We start from the raw sequence: 16,487 nt of genomic DNA on the forward strand, positions 1-16,487 counted from the left end.
GAGTTTAGTCATATCATTAGGATTTGATTAAACTTTACAGTTTAGTACATCCGTCTTGTCATTGCTTTATTTTCCTCTCAATTACCTGATTTTGAAGTGTCTTGCTATTTTTGGTTCCTTTACACTAACTTCAACATTTTGCACCTTGTTGAACTTAAAATTGATCTATAGTACATGTTTTTTACTTTTGATTTGCTATTTTCTATTCTTTTATTCATCTTGATCCTTTGCCTCTAGACTTGAACTTTCATTCTTGTTAGGATATCATTATTTTCTTATCAATTGCTTTTGGTGTGTCCTTTGTGTCAAGGCTAGTTCTAAAGTGCAATTGTGAGAAACAAAAAAAGACTGGTAAAAGGTAGAGTGTCTGATGCTTCTAGGATAGTATTGGTGCTGTTTTGATGCATGAAGGACATCCCAGAACATGCTTCAGTGAGAAGCTGAGCGGAGGAAACCTAAATTATTCCACTTATGATAAGGAGTTTTATGCCTTGTTAAGAGCTCTTGAGGTGTGGGAACATTACTTGTTGCCAAAAGAGTTCATGATTCATAGTGATCATCAATAGCTTAGGTACTTGAAAGGACAGGTTAAGTTGAACAAAAGCATGCTAAGTGGATGGAATATTTAGAACTTTTTCCATATGTGATTAAATACAAGCAAGGAAAAGAAAATGTGGTTGTTGATGCACTTTCTAGGAGATATGCAATAATTTCATTGCTTAGTTCTAAATTACTTGGTTTTGAGCATTTAAAGGAAAAGTATGTTGATGATATTGATTTTGGTGAGGTGTATAAAGCATGTAAAAATGAAGCTTTTAATAAGTTTTATAAGCATGATTAATATCTTTTTAAAGGTAAACAACTTTGTATTTCAATATGTTCTATTCATGAGCTGCTTGTTAGGGAATCACATGGTGGGGGTTTGATGGGGCATTTTGGTGTGCAAAAAAGACTTTGGATATGCTGCATGAACACTATTATTGGCCTAACATGCGAAAACTTGTTGAAAAAGTTTATTCTACACGTATTGATTGTAAGCATGCAAAATCTAAAACCATGCCTCATGGTTTGTATACACCTTTGCCTGTGCCTACTAAACCTTCAACTCATATTTCCATGGATTTTATGTTAGAATTGCCTGGGACAATGAAAGGTAGAGATAGCATTTTTCTTGCAGTGGACAAATTTAGTAAAACGGCCCATTTCACTACATGCCATAAAACAGATGATGCAACAAATATTGCTGACTTATTCTTTGGTAATGTTGTACGTTTGCATTGTGTACCTAGAACCATTATTTCTAATCATGATGCTAAGTTTATAAGTCATTTTTTGCGTGTTCTGTGGGGAAATTTGGGTACTAAAATTTTGTGTTCTACTCTTTGTCATCCACAAACAGATGGCCAAACTGAAGTGGTTAATAGGACTTTAGGAATTATGTTGCGTGCTATTGTTGGTACAAATTTGAAAACTCGGGAAGATTGTTTGCCATTTGCTGAGTTTGCATATAATAGGGCAGTACACTCTTCTACAAGTTATTCACCTTTTGAGGTTGTTTATAGTTTTAATCCTTTAATCGTGTTGGAATTGTTGCCTTTACAATTGAATAAGCTTACTAACTTAGATGGCGTAGAGAAGGCAGAAAAAGCTAAAGCTATTCACCATAAAGCACGTGAGCAGATTGAGCAAAAGAATAGGCTGTATGCATAAACAGCAAATAAAGGATGAAAAGAAATGATCATTGAACCTGGAGATTAGGTTTGGATTCACTTTTCCTCAAGATTTTTGCAAAAGAGGAAGCCTAAGCATGATGCAAGGGAAGATGGGCCATTCCAAGTTTTGGAAAGGATCAATAATAATGCATACAAAATTAACTTGCCAAGTGAGTATGGTGTTAGTGCCACTTTTAATATTGCTGACTTGTCTCCTTTGTCTTTGATTCAGATTCGAGGACAAATCCTTTCGTAGGGGGAGGGAATGATTTGAGCATGATCAAGGCAGCATAATCTAAACAAGACAAGAAGAAGGATGAATTGACACTTCCTCAATGACTAATCACTCGAGCAAGATCAAAGAAGCTCAAGGAAGCTATTTCAACATTCATGGGCAGATTTGTAGAGGAGATTGATTCATCATTCTTCATTGAAAGCTAAAGAAGACATTTCAGATAGATTTGGGCCTAATTCATAAATGGGCCATAATCCATGTCTAATTAGCTTTGTAATAAATAATTAGACTGAACATATGTAATTGGGCGACCATTAGTTTAGGTTAAATGTTTAGGACTTCTTTTTGGGCTAGAATGGGTTAATTTAATATTTTTGGGCTTTCTTTATAATGGGCTTAAATAAAAAATGTGTTTTTCTTTTTCTTATTGGGTTTAGGGTTTGTTTCCATTAGCTATTAGTTTCCTTTTAGCTTGGGAAATCTAAGGGGCTGTCCAAGGCTATATAAAGCCTTCTTATTCTCATTGTAAAGTAGATCATTGATAATCAATCAGATTAAGAGTAGTCTTTGGGCTTGGTCAACTTCTTCGAAAGTGAGTTCATGAGTTTTGTTCTTGCTTTTGCATTAAGAATTGCTTTCATAAAGGGCATACTAATGTGATTGTTGTGCTTATTGTTTTAAATCAACTTATTATTGGCGTTTCCATATATTATTGTTTGGGGGTTCCATAGGTTGGGGATTTATTATTGGTGTATGTTCAATTTTGATTTGTATGTTGGGGTTTTAGTTTGACTATAAACCTGGGGTTCTGCATCAATTGGTATCAGAATCATCCATCATTCCACTAGAGTACAAGAAAAAACCAGGTAGAAGGAAAACTGCAAGGATGAAGTTAGCTGATGAAGAACCTAAAAAATCCAACTCTAGTAAGGTGGGTGAGCATGATATTTAGGTGCGGTGCCAACACTGCTTGGATTATAAGCACAATAAGAGAAGTTGTCCAAAGATTAAAGAGCTTCCAGCACCTCGAGCCCCCATGCGTGTAAGTGCCATTTGTACAAAAAATCCTACTTTTTTTTTGTTTATTTAATGTAACATTGTTTGATTTGATCATATGTTATTGTTTAATAGTGATTTAAATTGTAATTATATATTATTCTTTTTGTGATTATGCTTTGGTGATCATAGAATTATATATGTTGTAGCTTTTTGAACTTTCATTCTATTTTGCACCGGCTGCAGCAGATGTTAGTTATGTCATAAGAAAAGAGACGCAGCAGGTCAGACAAGGACATTGGAGCTTTTGTATGATATATTGTGTTCATTTAATATTCTAAATGACTAATTTTGCTTCTCAGATGCCAAATGAAACATGTGTGCAGTTTGTTAGTGGAAAAAATGCAACACAGGCTGCAGCAAGGAAAAAAATTAATCCAAGAAGAAAGAAGTCAAATAATGCTAACTTAGTTGAACAAAAGAGAAAGGTTAACTCAAGTCAACTTAGTTAGCCACCTTTTTCTTCCCAAGAAATGACACAATAATTGAATTTGAAGCTGCATAATTAGTTAGTTTATATTATAATATTTTTGTTAATAGTAAAAGGAAGATATTGGCTCAAGTTGACACAAGGAATTTTTATAATTGGAGTCAGCTGCAACTTTTTGATTATCACTAGTAGAAAGAGAAGGTGGAATCGGTTTTTGGTTTTCCCCCAATGACTGATGTGTTGGACATATTTCGCATTTTTTGGTATAGTTAGGCAATATTATAGGTGATTTTGGCATTAGTTTGTGGATGAAAAATAGGCAACTTGTATTTGGTTCATATATGGTGGATGTTAGGTTATCAGTCCTGTATTCTTGATAACCAGCATCCATAAATCTATGCCTTTGTAAAAATTGAAAATTTTTGCAATATATTTAGTTACTTTCTTATATTTCTTTCTTTCTCTATTTTTTTATCATTTAATTGCTCTAATGATGTTGAGTTAAATAGAGATAGATTTGGACATTCAAGATGACACTGGATTTCATTTTCTATAGAACAACAGATGTTCACAGATGTTACAATTAACAGCAGAAGCTACAACTATTAGCATCTATACATAGTGCTAACCAAACAAAATAGATCAACTTTCAATTGAATACCTAGAAATTATCTCCTAAACAAAACTAATCAGCGCAAGAACATCAATTTCACATTCTTCTTGAAATAATTCTAAATCCATAAACCCAAAATCAAGGTAATACAAGTGCCAATAATAGATCTAACAAATATTTTCTTCCTTTGTACTTGGATATGGAGGCAATTAGATGAGTTGGAATTTTCTGCTGCTAAGAATTCCATTTTTGCATTCATTTCTTTCACTGCCTCTTTCTTCATTCTCAACTTTTGTTCTAGTGACTTCAACTCCATTTCTAGCTTTAATTTTTGCTCCTCCACCTTTTGCATCTTAGCTTTTATAGCATCTAACCTTCCATAAATCATATTCATGACTTGAATAACCCTTGGAGAGTAATCATTATCAAGCCACATGAAGAACCTACAATTATTTGCCCTATCCGTCCATTTTGGACAGCAATAAAACCTACTTCATGGATTTGATCGACTCCTTGAGGTGTATAAATGTGCTTCTTAATTGTGCCTTCAAAATACGCCTGTTTGGTTTGTGGTTGAACTGAAAGATGCCCCACTAATTTCTGAAGTAGAGCCCATCTTCATTCCCAGCTTTTTCTAAATGCAAATCACCCTTTACCCAAATTAAAAATAAAACCCTAGATTACTCTATACGATAATAACAAAAGGCTACACCATTTTCTATTTCGCTTATCTTTAATACAAAGATAAATTGTTGAGACAAAAAAGAATATTGTAAGATTCTGGTGAGAATCTGTCATGTCTGCTTTGAGATTTTCATGAAAGAGGAGAGAGTGATCGAAGAGAGAAGAGAGAATGAAGAGAGGGAATAAGATTTGGGATCCATCCTTTTATCCTAAATGGTGCGTTTAAGTTAGCTAACCTGAGGTGGTTAGCTAACTAAAGTGAGTCCCACGTTTATTATTTTTTATCATTAATTTTGACTGGATTTCAAATTAGGGTGCGATTTTTATAAAGATTTGAAATTGGAGTGTCTGGGGGTTAAGTTGGATTTGGAGTGCAATTGTAACAAGTCGCAAAAGTTGGGGTAACGGGTATGGATTAGCCATATATGATCAACTTGAGCCTATCTTTGAATGCTTTTAACACTTTTAGATTGTTTTAGGAAGAATCATTAACACAAAGCTGATTTTAACATTTTAGGAGGGTTGTGGTTGGGAAGCCTCTATGCATAATGGTGCTAGTGATAATTACAACAAGGTCAATTGGAATAAGTGGTTTATATGGTTTTCTAGCTTTTTTATTTGTCAATTTATGTTGGTTTCGGTGATTGTCATTTTTTCTTCTCAAGAGTCATATTATTTGATCTCACTTTGAACCAAATTTTTGTAGTTCTTGAATTTTAATAGCCAAAAGCATAATTTGTTGCTAAATTTTATGCATGTTAGTTACAAGGAGCTAAAATATTCAGGCCTTTTTTGACAATAACTTTTATGTTAGCTTTTAGTTTGTGACCAAATCAGAACTCTATTTTTTAATTGTACTATTCAGTAACATAGCTTTTAATAACTTTTAAAGGTCGATGAAACTTTTTATGAAAGGTTGCACATTCTAATCTTAGTGTTTCACATAGATTAATTAAATTTTTTTTGACAATCACATCCATTTTTTTACGTTGAATTCAGCTATTTAAATATCTAATATTTTTCGTTTGTCATTTTAAGTTAAATAGCTAACTAAACAACTATTTTATCAATCACTTCTATTTTAAACCGCTGTAAAAATAGCTACAAGCTAATAACTAATAGCTAATATTGCTGAAGCCCTAAGTTGAGAATAGATTTATGCTTTTAGTGCAATTGCTTAATTCAATAATCAATATGTATGAATGCAGTCGAATTGTCGAAATTCTTTGTTATCATACGTGGTTAAGATTCATATTTACTTGTTCTCTCACATTTAAAATTTATATATCCTTATCTTTGAAAGTTTATTTACCTGGTTAATCAAATGTCAGGCATGATCGTTGGAAAATTTTGTCCAAAGATAAACCATCTTGATTCTCTACTTCACGACGTTATTATGCCTTAAAGCATGCTTTATGGGTCTGATTTTTTATTAGTAAATGAAGCTAATTCTATGGCCTATTTTGAGTTCTTGGAATCTTCTTAGTTGTATGGCTAGGGATGGAAGTAAGACAGGTATTTTAGGATACCCGTTCCGCTCCGATCTATTGGATGAGAGTACCCATTTATTAATAAAAAAATACATTTTAAATATGTTTGGATTTAAATAGATTAAAATGTAAGGATATCCTACTCATTTAAGGGATACTTTAATCGAGTTTAGGACGAATACGGGTAGTAAAATTTTAAACAGGTTCAGATATTTAAATGAATAGTTAAACAAGTTTGAAACGAATACGGATAATAAAATTCTAAACGGATATGGTTACGGGTAGTTCAAAATTTGCGAGTAGCCATTGCGCTTCCATCCCTATGTATGGCGTATTTAAATATTGTATGTTCTTAAATATTGTAGCGACTCTTTGAATTTTTTGTATGCAGTGTTGTCATTAAGTGCTATATTGGGTTTTCAATCTTTTTTATTTTTACTTTTTAAACAAAGATGAGTTTTTAATTAAGTTTCCTATTGTGCCCTTGTATTATTGCTATTAATAAAGTCATTATTGTTGCCATTGATATTAGCCAATTTATAACTTTTACTCTCTTGACTATTACATTTTTTTTAATATAAATAATTAGGATCTCATTAAAAATTTCAAATTAATACAAATAATATCGGAAGGACGTGATCACTCTTCTAAAAACCAGATATATAATAAACTATTATAACTAAAATAATTATTATTCGCTGATGTAGTAAGAAATTCTAATGAAAATTAAAAGAAAATAAGCTGCAAAGGTGTAATGTAACAGAACAAAAATTAAAGTTATTGGAAATTATTTTCTTTTACATATGATTTCATATATTTTGATTAAATAAATTAAATTGAAATAGAAAATCATTGGTATTTTGACATTTTTTAGTGATTTTTCAATCTATTCTTCATATTCCTATAACAAAATAAAAGAATATATTTATTTTTATCTTGGTGGTGATGGAGTGGCGCATGGTAGTGTGATTGTTGGTGGTAGCAGTGTGTTAATTACATTACATATTCACAAACAAATATATAAATGAGACAATGATTATATTTTATAAATTTTTTCAATTACATGACTAAAAATAGTAATAGATTGTGTTAGCAGCCCGTTTCTGTAGTAATCCATGAGAAAATAAAAAAAAAAAAAAACAGGCTTTGTTACCAGTAGTTTTTGGATTGTAAATTTATTTTAAATTCTCAACCGAATATTTCGGTCAAGTGAGTTAGCAATCAAGTAAATGGGATAGGAAGCAAGTACATGGGAGTGCTCATACTCTTACTAGGGCCTCCTACCACTATGCTCGGTTTCAAATTTGAGATAGCGTTCCAAATTATATGTAGATTATTATTTCCTAAGACAACGAAGATTTCGTTCTTTCTTGAAGAAAAAAAAAATTGTACAAGTGGCTTTTGTAATTTCCAATTTTTAAAAGATCTTGTCATTACATTTTTTCATAATCACCTTCCGTTGTTTCAACTTCTAATATTTCCATATCTTCTATCTATTTTGCTTTCTTGTTAAATGAAAAAAATATATATATTTAATTAAGAGAACAATTAAACTTAGCAAATTTGTATGAGAGAGCAAACTTAGATTAAGTTAACTAAAGGTCCAAGTGTGGTTCCAATAAAAATATATTTTGTATTTGCAATTTAAGTTCTAATTACAATTAAGAGTGTTATTGTTACAGAAGATTAAAGTTTTGGATAAAATTGACATAAAAATTAAATTAGGGTGAGATTGAAATATAATAGAAAGTTAATGGTGAAACAATCCATCAAAGGCTTATCCAGTTGAATTTGTTAAATTATAAAATTATTAAATATTTTAATTTGTAAAATCACTCTATTAACATTCCAACTTATGAAAGTTGCATTAATTAAATATTTACTGGATATTCAATAATATGTAAATATCATTGTTGAAAACTTGTGCTAAATAATGCGTAAAGAGTTAGATTTATTGATTACACATTATGCATTCGAAATATTTAAATTTATGTTTCATTAGCAAAAATTTATTATAAGTTAAAATTTTTAATATATGTAATTTTATAAATTCAATTATTTAATATATCAAAATAAAAATTACGCATCCTTTGAGAGTTGGGATATATATGATATTTCTTGGCATAAGCCCATGTCTAGTTAACCCTTTGAGAGTTTATTTATATTTCTTCTGGGTTTCATCCCTTCCTCTATATTCAAAAAATAAAAATAAATAAAAATTAAAGTTGTTATAAAGTTATAAACTATGGAGAAAAATTATTAGATGAATATATAATATAATATTACAGACTATTTGACTATGACCATTGACCAATACAAATTATAATATGAATAGAAATATGGATACAATATTATTATTATTATTATTATTATTATTATTATTATTATTATTATTATTATTATTATTCTTATTATTATTATTATTGTTGTTGTTGTATAGAAATATAGTACCAAAAATCTCCAAACTTTTTCCAAATTGGAGGAGAGTAACCAACTATGAGGACATGACCACAAAGAATGACCAAATCAGGTAAAATTGGACAATATAATTAAATACATTATTTTGCTCAAACAAAAACAAAATCTCCATTCAAAAAGTTTTAGGAAAGCAGCCAATGATGACTTGGCCACAAAAGCTATCCAATCAGGTGTTTAATTTCTCCATTGAGCTAATAATATAATTGCTTAAAATAAAACCTTCACCAGGTAATCAGATGACATTATATATATAAATATTTTATTTATTAATGTTTCAAACATACATAAATAGAAACTTAATGAAAATTTGAAATAAAAGGTAAACTATTGGTGTGGAATCTAAACTACTTGTTCTTAGTCCAATAAATAGGCTAAATACCTAAATTTACACTTTAATTTTAAAAGAAAAAATCATTGATATTATCAAAAAAAATAGTGTTACCTTTAACTTTTAGATTGATCCGTTAAATCTTTTAGTTATTGAATTTACACCTATTGTATACTTTAACTTGAAAAAATTATATATATATTGAACGTTATTTTAAATAATTTTTCAATTATTAAATGGACTTTTTAATAAAAACGATGCTTTATGCATATATTTATAGATTATTGGATGACAATTAATTTTTTATTTGCAATAACCAATAAGTATATATATATTTAATACTAACACAATTTCACAAATTAAAGTGCTCAATAGGTGTAATTTTGTAAGTTAAAATATTTAAAAAGATGTAATTCTAATAATAGAAGGGTTGCACAGATTAACCTAAAAGTTGATAATGCCACTAAATTTTTTTATAAAGTTCTTTTGGCCCCAAGAAATAGATAAGAAATTATAATAAGGGTGGAATACAAAATGAAATTAAACCAAGTACACAAAATTCAGTACCTTATATTTGTCGCGAAAAATTGTGACACTCTAAATTTTACCGAAGATCTATTATATCCTTAAAATTATGATTTTTGCTAATATTGCATATCTCTCCATACTAATAAAGAATTTCGACTTTTACATGCAAAATATTGATTTGATGTGTGGTTAGCACAATTTTTAAAATAATAATTTTCACATATTTGACTATTTAATAAGTATTTAATTAATTGATCAAATTGGAATTGAAGTATTTAATAAATAATTTTACGAGTTAAATTTTTAATATGTGCAATTTTATTAATAGAGGTTTTCTACTCGTCAAAGTAAAAAATTAAGGGTATCATAAATTTTTGTAACAAATATAGCGTTAAATTTATGTATTTAGCCTATCAAATTATAAATGAAGAGTTTTACATAAATGTGATAGAGTTAAAAAACTTCTTTATGGAAAATAAATTTGGAATTACTAATTAAATAAGTATTTTGGAATAACAAATCATTGTGGGATACGTATTTGGAATTACTAACTAAATAAGTATTTTGAAACGATGACTGTCAATTGAGTGTTTGTGGAGGAATATGAATGAAATCTTGTAATCCTATTCTGATTCTATGCAAAATATAATCTTTGATCCTAAAATTAAATTAGATCTTATTAAATCACGGTTAAGTTTCTAATAAATATTTATATCCTATCACCAAAGTATTTTAACTTAAAACTTGCACTAAATAAATCTGTTGTATTAATTATAATTTAGAGGGACATTTTATTTTTCTATTGTTCAACTCCTTCCTTCTAGCCGTCTCTCCCTTTCTTTCAAACCTAGAAGCTCTCTTTCTTTTTCTATGGGCAGCCACCGGTGATCTCTCACAGGTGGTCACCCATTTCCTTTTATTTATTTATTTTTTTTAAATAATCATAAGATCTATAGAGTTGAGTTATTATTGCTAAATATTGAGATTTATTTTTACTCATATTTCGTGATTTTATTCTCAGATTTAGTTTTGAGTTATTCTTGTCACCATTATAGTGATTTTGTCTAGTGTATTTTGTTATTTAGACAGTTATGCAGAAAGAAGTGCAAATTTTTTCTCTAGTAGAAAGAAGAAATTTGAAGGTAATCAGATCAGACTTGTAAAAAGACTATGTAGTCGAACAGTGACCATGAATAGCCACCAAGTGGAGCAAGCGATCACATATAGCATAAATGCTCTGTCAATTCGATCAGATACTTCAAATCAAGATTTCTGATCCATAAATATATAATGCATTTTCTTTCATAATATGGTAACATTTATGCCTTATGAACGGTAGAATGTTATACAAATCATCACTTATTTGCCTCTCATTGTTGTTTTGGAATAATAAATCTATATGGAATTTACTTTATTCAAAATAAATTTGGTAAAAAATTATTTGTAAAATGGAATTTTATATTTAATAAATTATAAAAATCATTCTTAATATATAGTTTTACTCCTCTGTACTTAAAACTTATTATTTTTATAAGCTTTTTTTTAAAAAAAAAATTAGAATTTATTTGTAAATTATATGAATTTCGGTAGAATTTGTTCTAAGTATAACCAAGTTCACAAAATTAAAAATGCGATGTTTCAAACGAATTTTCATTTGTAACAAAAATGAAAATTTAGATTTGTAAATAAGTTTTGTAAAAATTTATTTGATAATTAGTGAATAAAATTTTCTTAGTTGAAATGTTAAGTTATACCAAATAAGAGTATAATTTTATTTTTAAATATATTATTATCATTATATATACTTTTTTTCAATCTGTAAATATAAAATTTAAAAAAATTAGCCATTTTCAGTCACGTTGAATAAAAGAGGTCAGAATTTGATGATTATGGGCAATTCCAGATGGACAGCAGAGACTTCTGTGAGTGGTGACGTGTCAGCAATCAGCAGGGAAATTGATTTTGATTAAGGTCTCATAAGTCAAAGAAAACTGCATTGACGGGGAAGTTTAGCTATTAGTAGTATTGGATATTATATAGCTCTCAAAGCCAAGTTAATTATTAAATATTTTTAAAATTAACTCTTAGTTATTTTTAAAGATTAAAAATCTATAAATTAAACCAAACAGAATTGAAAATATTATTTGATGAATTCTCAAAATTCAGTTTACTGAATAAATTATTTCAATCTTTCTAGAAATATTCAATGAATGAGGAACTGAATTCAACACTTCACTTACCATAAAATTTACTTTAACAATAAATATAACTAATTCAGTTTACTCAAAATTTTCTAATTTTTACTTAATAATAAATTAACTAAAAAATAATATGAGATATTTTATAATAGCAACAACTGTCTACTTTGAGCTCAATAACAATTAAATCAAATAGTCCGGCATTTAGTTTAGTTAATTCATACAGCTGATAGTTTATTTGTATTTAATAACTAAGTTTTCGATGTTTGATAAGCACATTTTGGAGTTTTTTTTTTTTTTTAATAACTAGTGACTGATTTGTAGTTATATCATATTTGAATTTCATTACTATCATACAAATAGTTGCTAATAAATTTATTTTTTTAAAATTAATATTTTTTATGATAATTTAATCGTAGTTATTTAAAAATAAATTTTTTATTAAGTATTATTTTAAAAAATTTAATTAATATTTTTATTTATGGAATACATTAAAATAAAATAATACATTCACCTTAAATTAAAAGAAATATATACACATATTATAAAGTATAATATATATAAAAAACAATTATACTTTGTTGTTTTATATTTTAACAATAACAGCTGTCAAAATGTTACTAAATACGAACATTTATCAATTAACCACCGTCAATTATAAGCATGAAAAACTAACTCACGGAGTAATGGAACACCAAGATACTTACCCAGGTTAGATGTAAGAGAGAACCCAAACTCCCTACTAATGGCTTGCACTGTCAAACAAATACAAATCGATTACCTTTGGCAGCCGTAAAGTAACAGTACTGTAACTATTTGTAAAGCAGCCCACGTACTTTGAAAATCTAATTTTAGCTTATCAAGTATGGCGACAATTGTCTTTTTGCTTATCAAATATTTATATTAAAAAAAAAAGAACTAAAAGCCTTCATCTATAAATAGCCATGCAAGATTTCTCACACCTCATCGAAGCAAATAACAAGTTGTAGAATTATAATTAAGCAAAAATGAAAACTGCTAATTTCCTCGTAGCTCTTGCAGTCTTGGCTCTGGTATTCTCTTCTGCCATGGCTTATGACCCTAGTCCTCTCCAGGACATTTGTGTTGCAACCAATGATACCAAACATGGTGGTAAGTGTGAGCTAATTGTGTTTCTTTCTTTCTTTTTTCATTGTCTCTAAGTATATAACTAACTCCATTACTTTGATGCAGTGTTCGTTAATGGAAAATTTTGCAAAGATCCAGAGAAAGTGACAGCAGACGATTTCTTTATTACAGGGCTTAACGTTCGTAAACAAACCTCAAAACAATTAGGAGTACGTCTCACCCTCTCAACCGTAGATCAAGTTCCAGGACTCAACACTAATGCCTTATCCATAGTCCGCATTGATTTTGCTCCAAATGGCAGTCTAAACCCACCCCATATTCACCCTCGAGCAGCAGAAATACTGACTGTCTTAGAAGGAACTCTTTATGCGGGTTTTATTACAGGAAATCCTGATCACCGCATTTTCGCCAAAATCTTAAAGCCAGGAGATGCACTTGTGTTTCCACATGGACTCATTCACTTCCAGTTAAATATTGGCAATACTCCTGCAGTCGCTCTAGCTGTATTGAATAGCCAAAACCCAGGAGTTGTTACTATTGCAAATACAATATTTGGAGCTACCCCATCAGTAAATCCTGATGTTTTGTCAAGAGCATTCCATCTTGATAAGGATTTAGTGACTAAACTTCAAAAAGAAGAATGGGTTGATCCAGATCAGCTTTATTAATTGAGTTTTTCTGCAAGCAGAAAGTTAATTAATATCCTCATAATAATTCACTACATTGTAGTAAATAAAAAGAGAATTTTTTCTCTTTCCTTTTTCTTTTTCTTTTCTTTTTTTAATCTCAAAAGAGAGTATTGTAGCATAATAAGGACGAGGATGGTTAATATATGCCTCTTTCACCAAGTTCATGTGACATTAAGTGATGTGTACTATTGCAAGTAGTTTAATTAATATATATTTGAATTTTTGGTTTAATATGACTTGATTAGTTAATTCGAACTTAGAATCTCGTATGAATATGTCATTTTGTATTATTATGTCCAGTGGTGGAGGGAGGAAGGACTAGTAATAGCTCGCCCGAGCTCAAAAAAGAAATCCAAATTTATTATATTAATTCAGTTGGATTTTTTTTTTTACTCTAACATAATAACATTAAATTATTCGTTATGTTAGTGATTATTTCAAAACTTATTAAGTGTATGGCATAAATATGTAAAACGAGTAATGAACATATATGTTAAAATTATTATTTAGAAAAAAGAAAAAAAAATTGAACATCTAAGATTGATTGAAAATGGTGGACTAACAAAGGCAAAGGCAAAAGAGAGAGGAAATGTAAAACTTAAAAATAAGATTAGTTTCACACCAAAAGAGTACAAATCTGGAAAGAAAAATAAAATGACAGAAACAGCTTTTGCCACAATAGTAATTTGTATTTGTCATGGAACTTATGCCTAAGCTCTTGATTGGTATTTCTGATACATTTATCTTTTAATGAGTTGAGGATTATGAAGACAAAAACTAATAGCAAATGGTGTATATTGACTCTCGAGGCCTTGGTTTTAATTTTGTCATAAAAATGGTACTTTCCTTCTTCATTTAATTTGAATCAAGATTCCACAATTTCTTTTTTCATTTTTATTTTTTTTAGAAAAATCAATATTATGATTGATGACGGCTCAACTCTGAATGTATGTCCATTTAAACTTCTGTCAAAGTTCAAGTTGGAAGTGTCAGATTTAGAACCGCCAGATGTTGTCATCTAGGCTTACAATGATTCCAAGAGACAAGTAGAGGGCATATTCAAGGCAGCTGTTAAAGTGGAGTCGGTTAAGAAAGAAATAGAATATGTTATGATAGACATTCCCTCGACTTTTGTCTTGCAACTTGGGTGCCCATGGTGCCACTCGTTGGGAGGTGTTCCATCTATGCTACACCAGAAAATTAAGTTTCCATTTAATGGCGAAGTCATTACCATTCCAACTGCTAGTGAAAGGAGTGTAGCTACACTGAATATTGACAAACAGGTCATTCTCCCACGGACTGGCTTCCAAATTACAGTCTTAAGTACCGATATGGGGCCCACTGTCTCCAACATTATGAAGAAAATGAACTTTTAAGAAGGGAAAGGATTGGGAAAGGACCAACAGGGTATAACTGAACTGCCAAAGATTCACACTCAAAGGCACCACCTAGGCCTGGGTTTCAAATATGGAAGCACCCCAAAGAAAACACTTGGCTGGTTAGACATGGATGGACATTTTGTCCGTTCAAGTGAGCAACTGTGCATGAATAGGGCAAGTTTATTGAATCGCTAGATCGGCTTCTGTTTGACCTGCTGATCCGGGAAGGGAAGGGCCCTCGGGGTTTGTCTGTCCTTCTTTTGGTTTCGTTGTCCTTGTGTTGCGCTTGCTGGGCCTTCTAGGCCTCGTCTAGCCAAGCGAAGTTGTTGGCTCGAGCCATCAATTCTGCAAAAGAATAAGGCCTGTCAACGTTCAATGAATCAAAGAGCTTATACTTATAGTTTTTGGCCATTACACTAGTGTTGACGTTAGTGTTGAGATCTTCTATTTACATAGCTAGTTTCTGGAATTTAATGATATATTCTCGAAGATTCGCCATCAGCCCCTTTCACGTCTATTAGATCTGAAGATATCTTCTTGATCGATATGCAAATGATGAAACGAGCTTTGAATATAGCCGCTAGTTGGGCGAAATTGCCTATGGATCCTGTCCTGAGCATTTGAAACCATTCTTGCACTAGTCCCTTCAGGGTTATGAGGAAAGCTCTGCATAGTAAGGCGTTCGCTGTCGTCTGGATGTGCATTATAGTGCAAAAGTTTGATATGTGACTTTAAGATCAGTGGTTCCATCATATATCTCGAAGCTCGGCATCTTGAATTTGTGGGGGAAGTGCATTGATAAGATTTTCGAGGTTAGAGGTTAGTCGTTTCTTAGCCCGAAGTCCGTATTTTACCCTATCTCTCAGAAATCCTTCAAGATTTATAGGGTCTTTGCTCGGAATTCTTCTTCATCATCATGGTATGTGTTCCTGAGCAAAGGAGTAGACTGCATCTGTGTTTGAGTTTTGGTTTGGGTCCCTGTGTGCTAGGAGGAATCTTCGTCCCCCATTTCATCTCCCATTGTCTTGTTGGTGGTGTCTCCTCCCTCCGTTGCTATGTTGATGTGTCGTCGACCTTCAGGGGGAATATTCGCAACTGGCTTGGCTATTATTCTTTGTAGGATAGTTGCAAAATCCTTATATGCTTAGGTGAGCAACGCAGCTACTTGCATGTCTAGTGTTGAGACATCTAGGGGCGCAGGCATCAATTTTTCAATTGAATTACTTGCTCCATCAGCATTTCCAACTCCTGGCGTGGGAGCTTTCTCCATTTTTGTATCTAGGGTGTTTGGGATGTTGAGAAGGGTGAGATAGATGACCGAACGCTTTGAAAGTGGTACAATTTTGCACGTCTGCGCTCACTACTCCAATTTGATAGTCTCAGAAACGTAATAACAATTCGGACAACTGGAGTTTAATTATATTAGATTATTGGAAAGAATGGCATTAACATCCTCTTTGGAAAAGATTTTTCTTTATATACATGATAAGGGAGCAAGCAGGTGAAACGCCCCGAAAAATCATTTTCAAAAGTTTTTCATTTAAAAGTCTAAATATTAAT

General features: G+C 30.8%; 1 protein-coding gene across 1 annotated transcript; it reads left to right on the forward strand.

Annotated features, from left to right (window-relative positions):
- Positions 1 to 12,730: 12,730 nt before the first annotated feature.
- On the forward strand, positions 12,731 to 13,779 carry LOC149492612 (germin-like protein subfamily 1 member 13). The gene is made up of 2 exons (XM_089716479.1): positions 12,731 to 12,883; positions 12,965 to 13,779. Exons 1-2 carry the CDS (start codon positions 12,760 to 12,762, stop codon positions 13,525 to 13,527), a joined length of 687 nt encoding a protein of 228 aa, XP_089572605.1. The 5' UTR covers positions 12,731 to 12,759; the 3' UTR covers positions 13,528 to 13,779.
- Positions 13,780 to 16,487: the final 2,708 nt, after the last annotated feature.

This window comes from Jatropha curcas, chromosome 11 (assembly GCF_041381405.1).
Source record: "Jatropha curcas cultivar XTBG-Jc1 chromosome 11, XTBG_Jcur_1.0, whole genome shotgun sequence".
NCBI lineage: Eukaryota > Viridiplantae > Streptophyta > Magnoliopsida > Malpighiales > Euphorbiaceae > Jatropha > Jatropha curcas.

What these genes read in the sequence shown, in the direction of transcription:
- LOC149492612 (XM_089716479.1), top strand. Translation starts at nt 12,760, where the DNA reads ATGAAAACTGCTAATTTCCTCGTAGCTCTTGCAGTCTTGGCTCTGGTA. An exon ending in CAATGATACCAAACATGGTG is followed by an intron (nt 12,884 to 12,964) that starts GTAAGTGTGAGC and finishes ACTTTGATGCAG; the next exon opens with TGTTCGTTAATGGAAAATTT.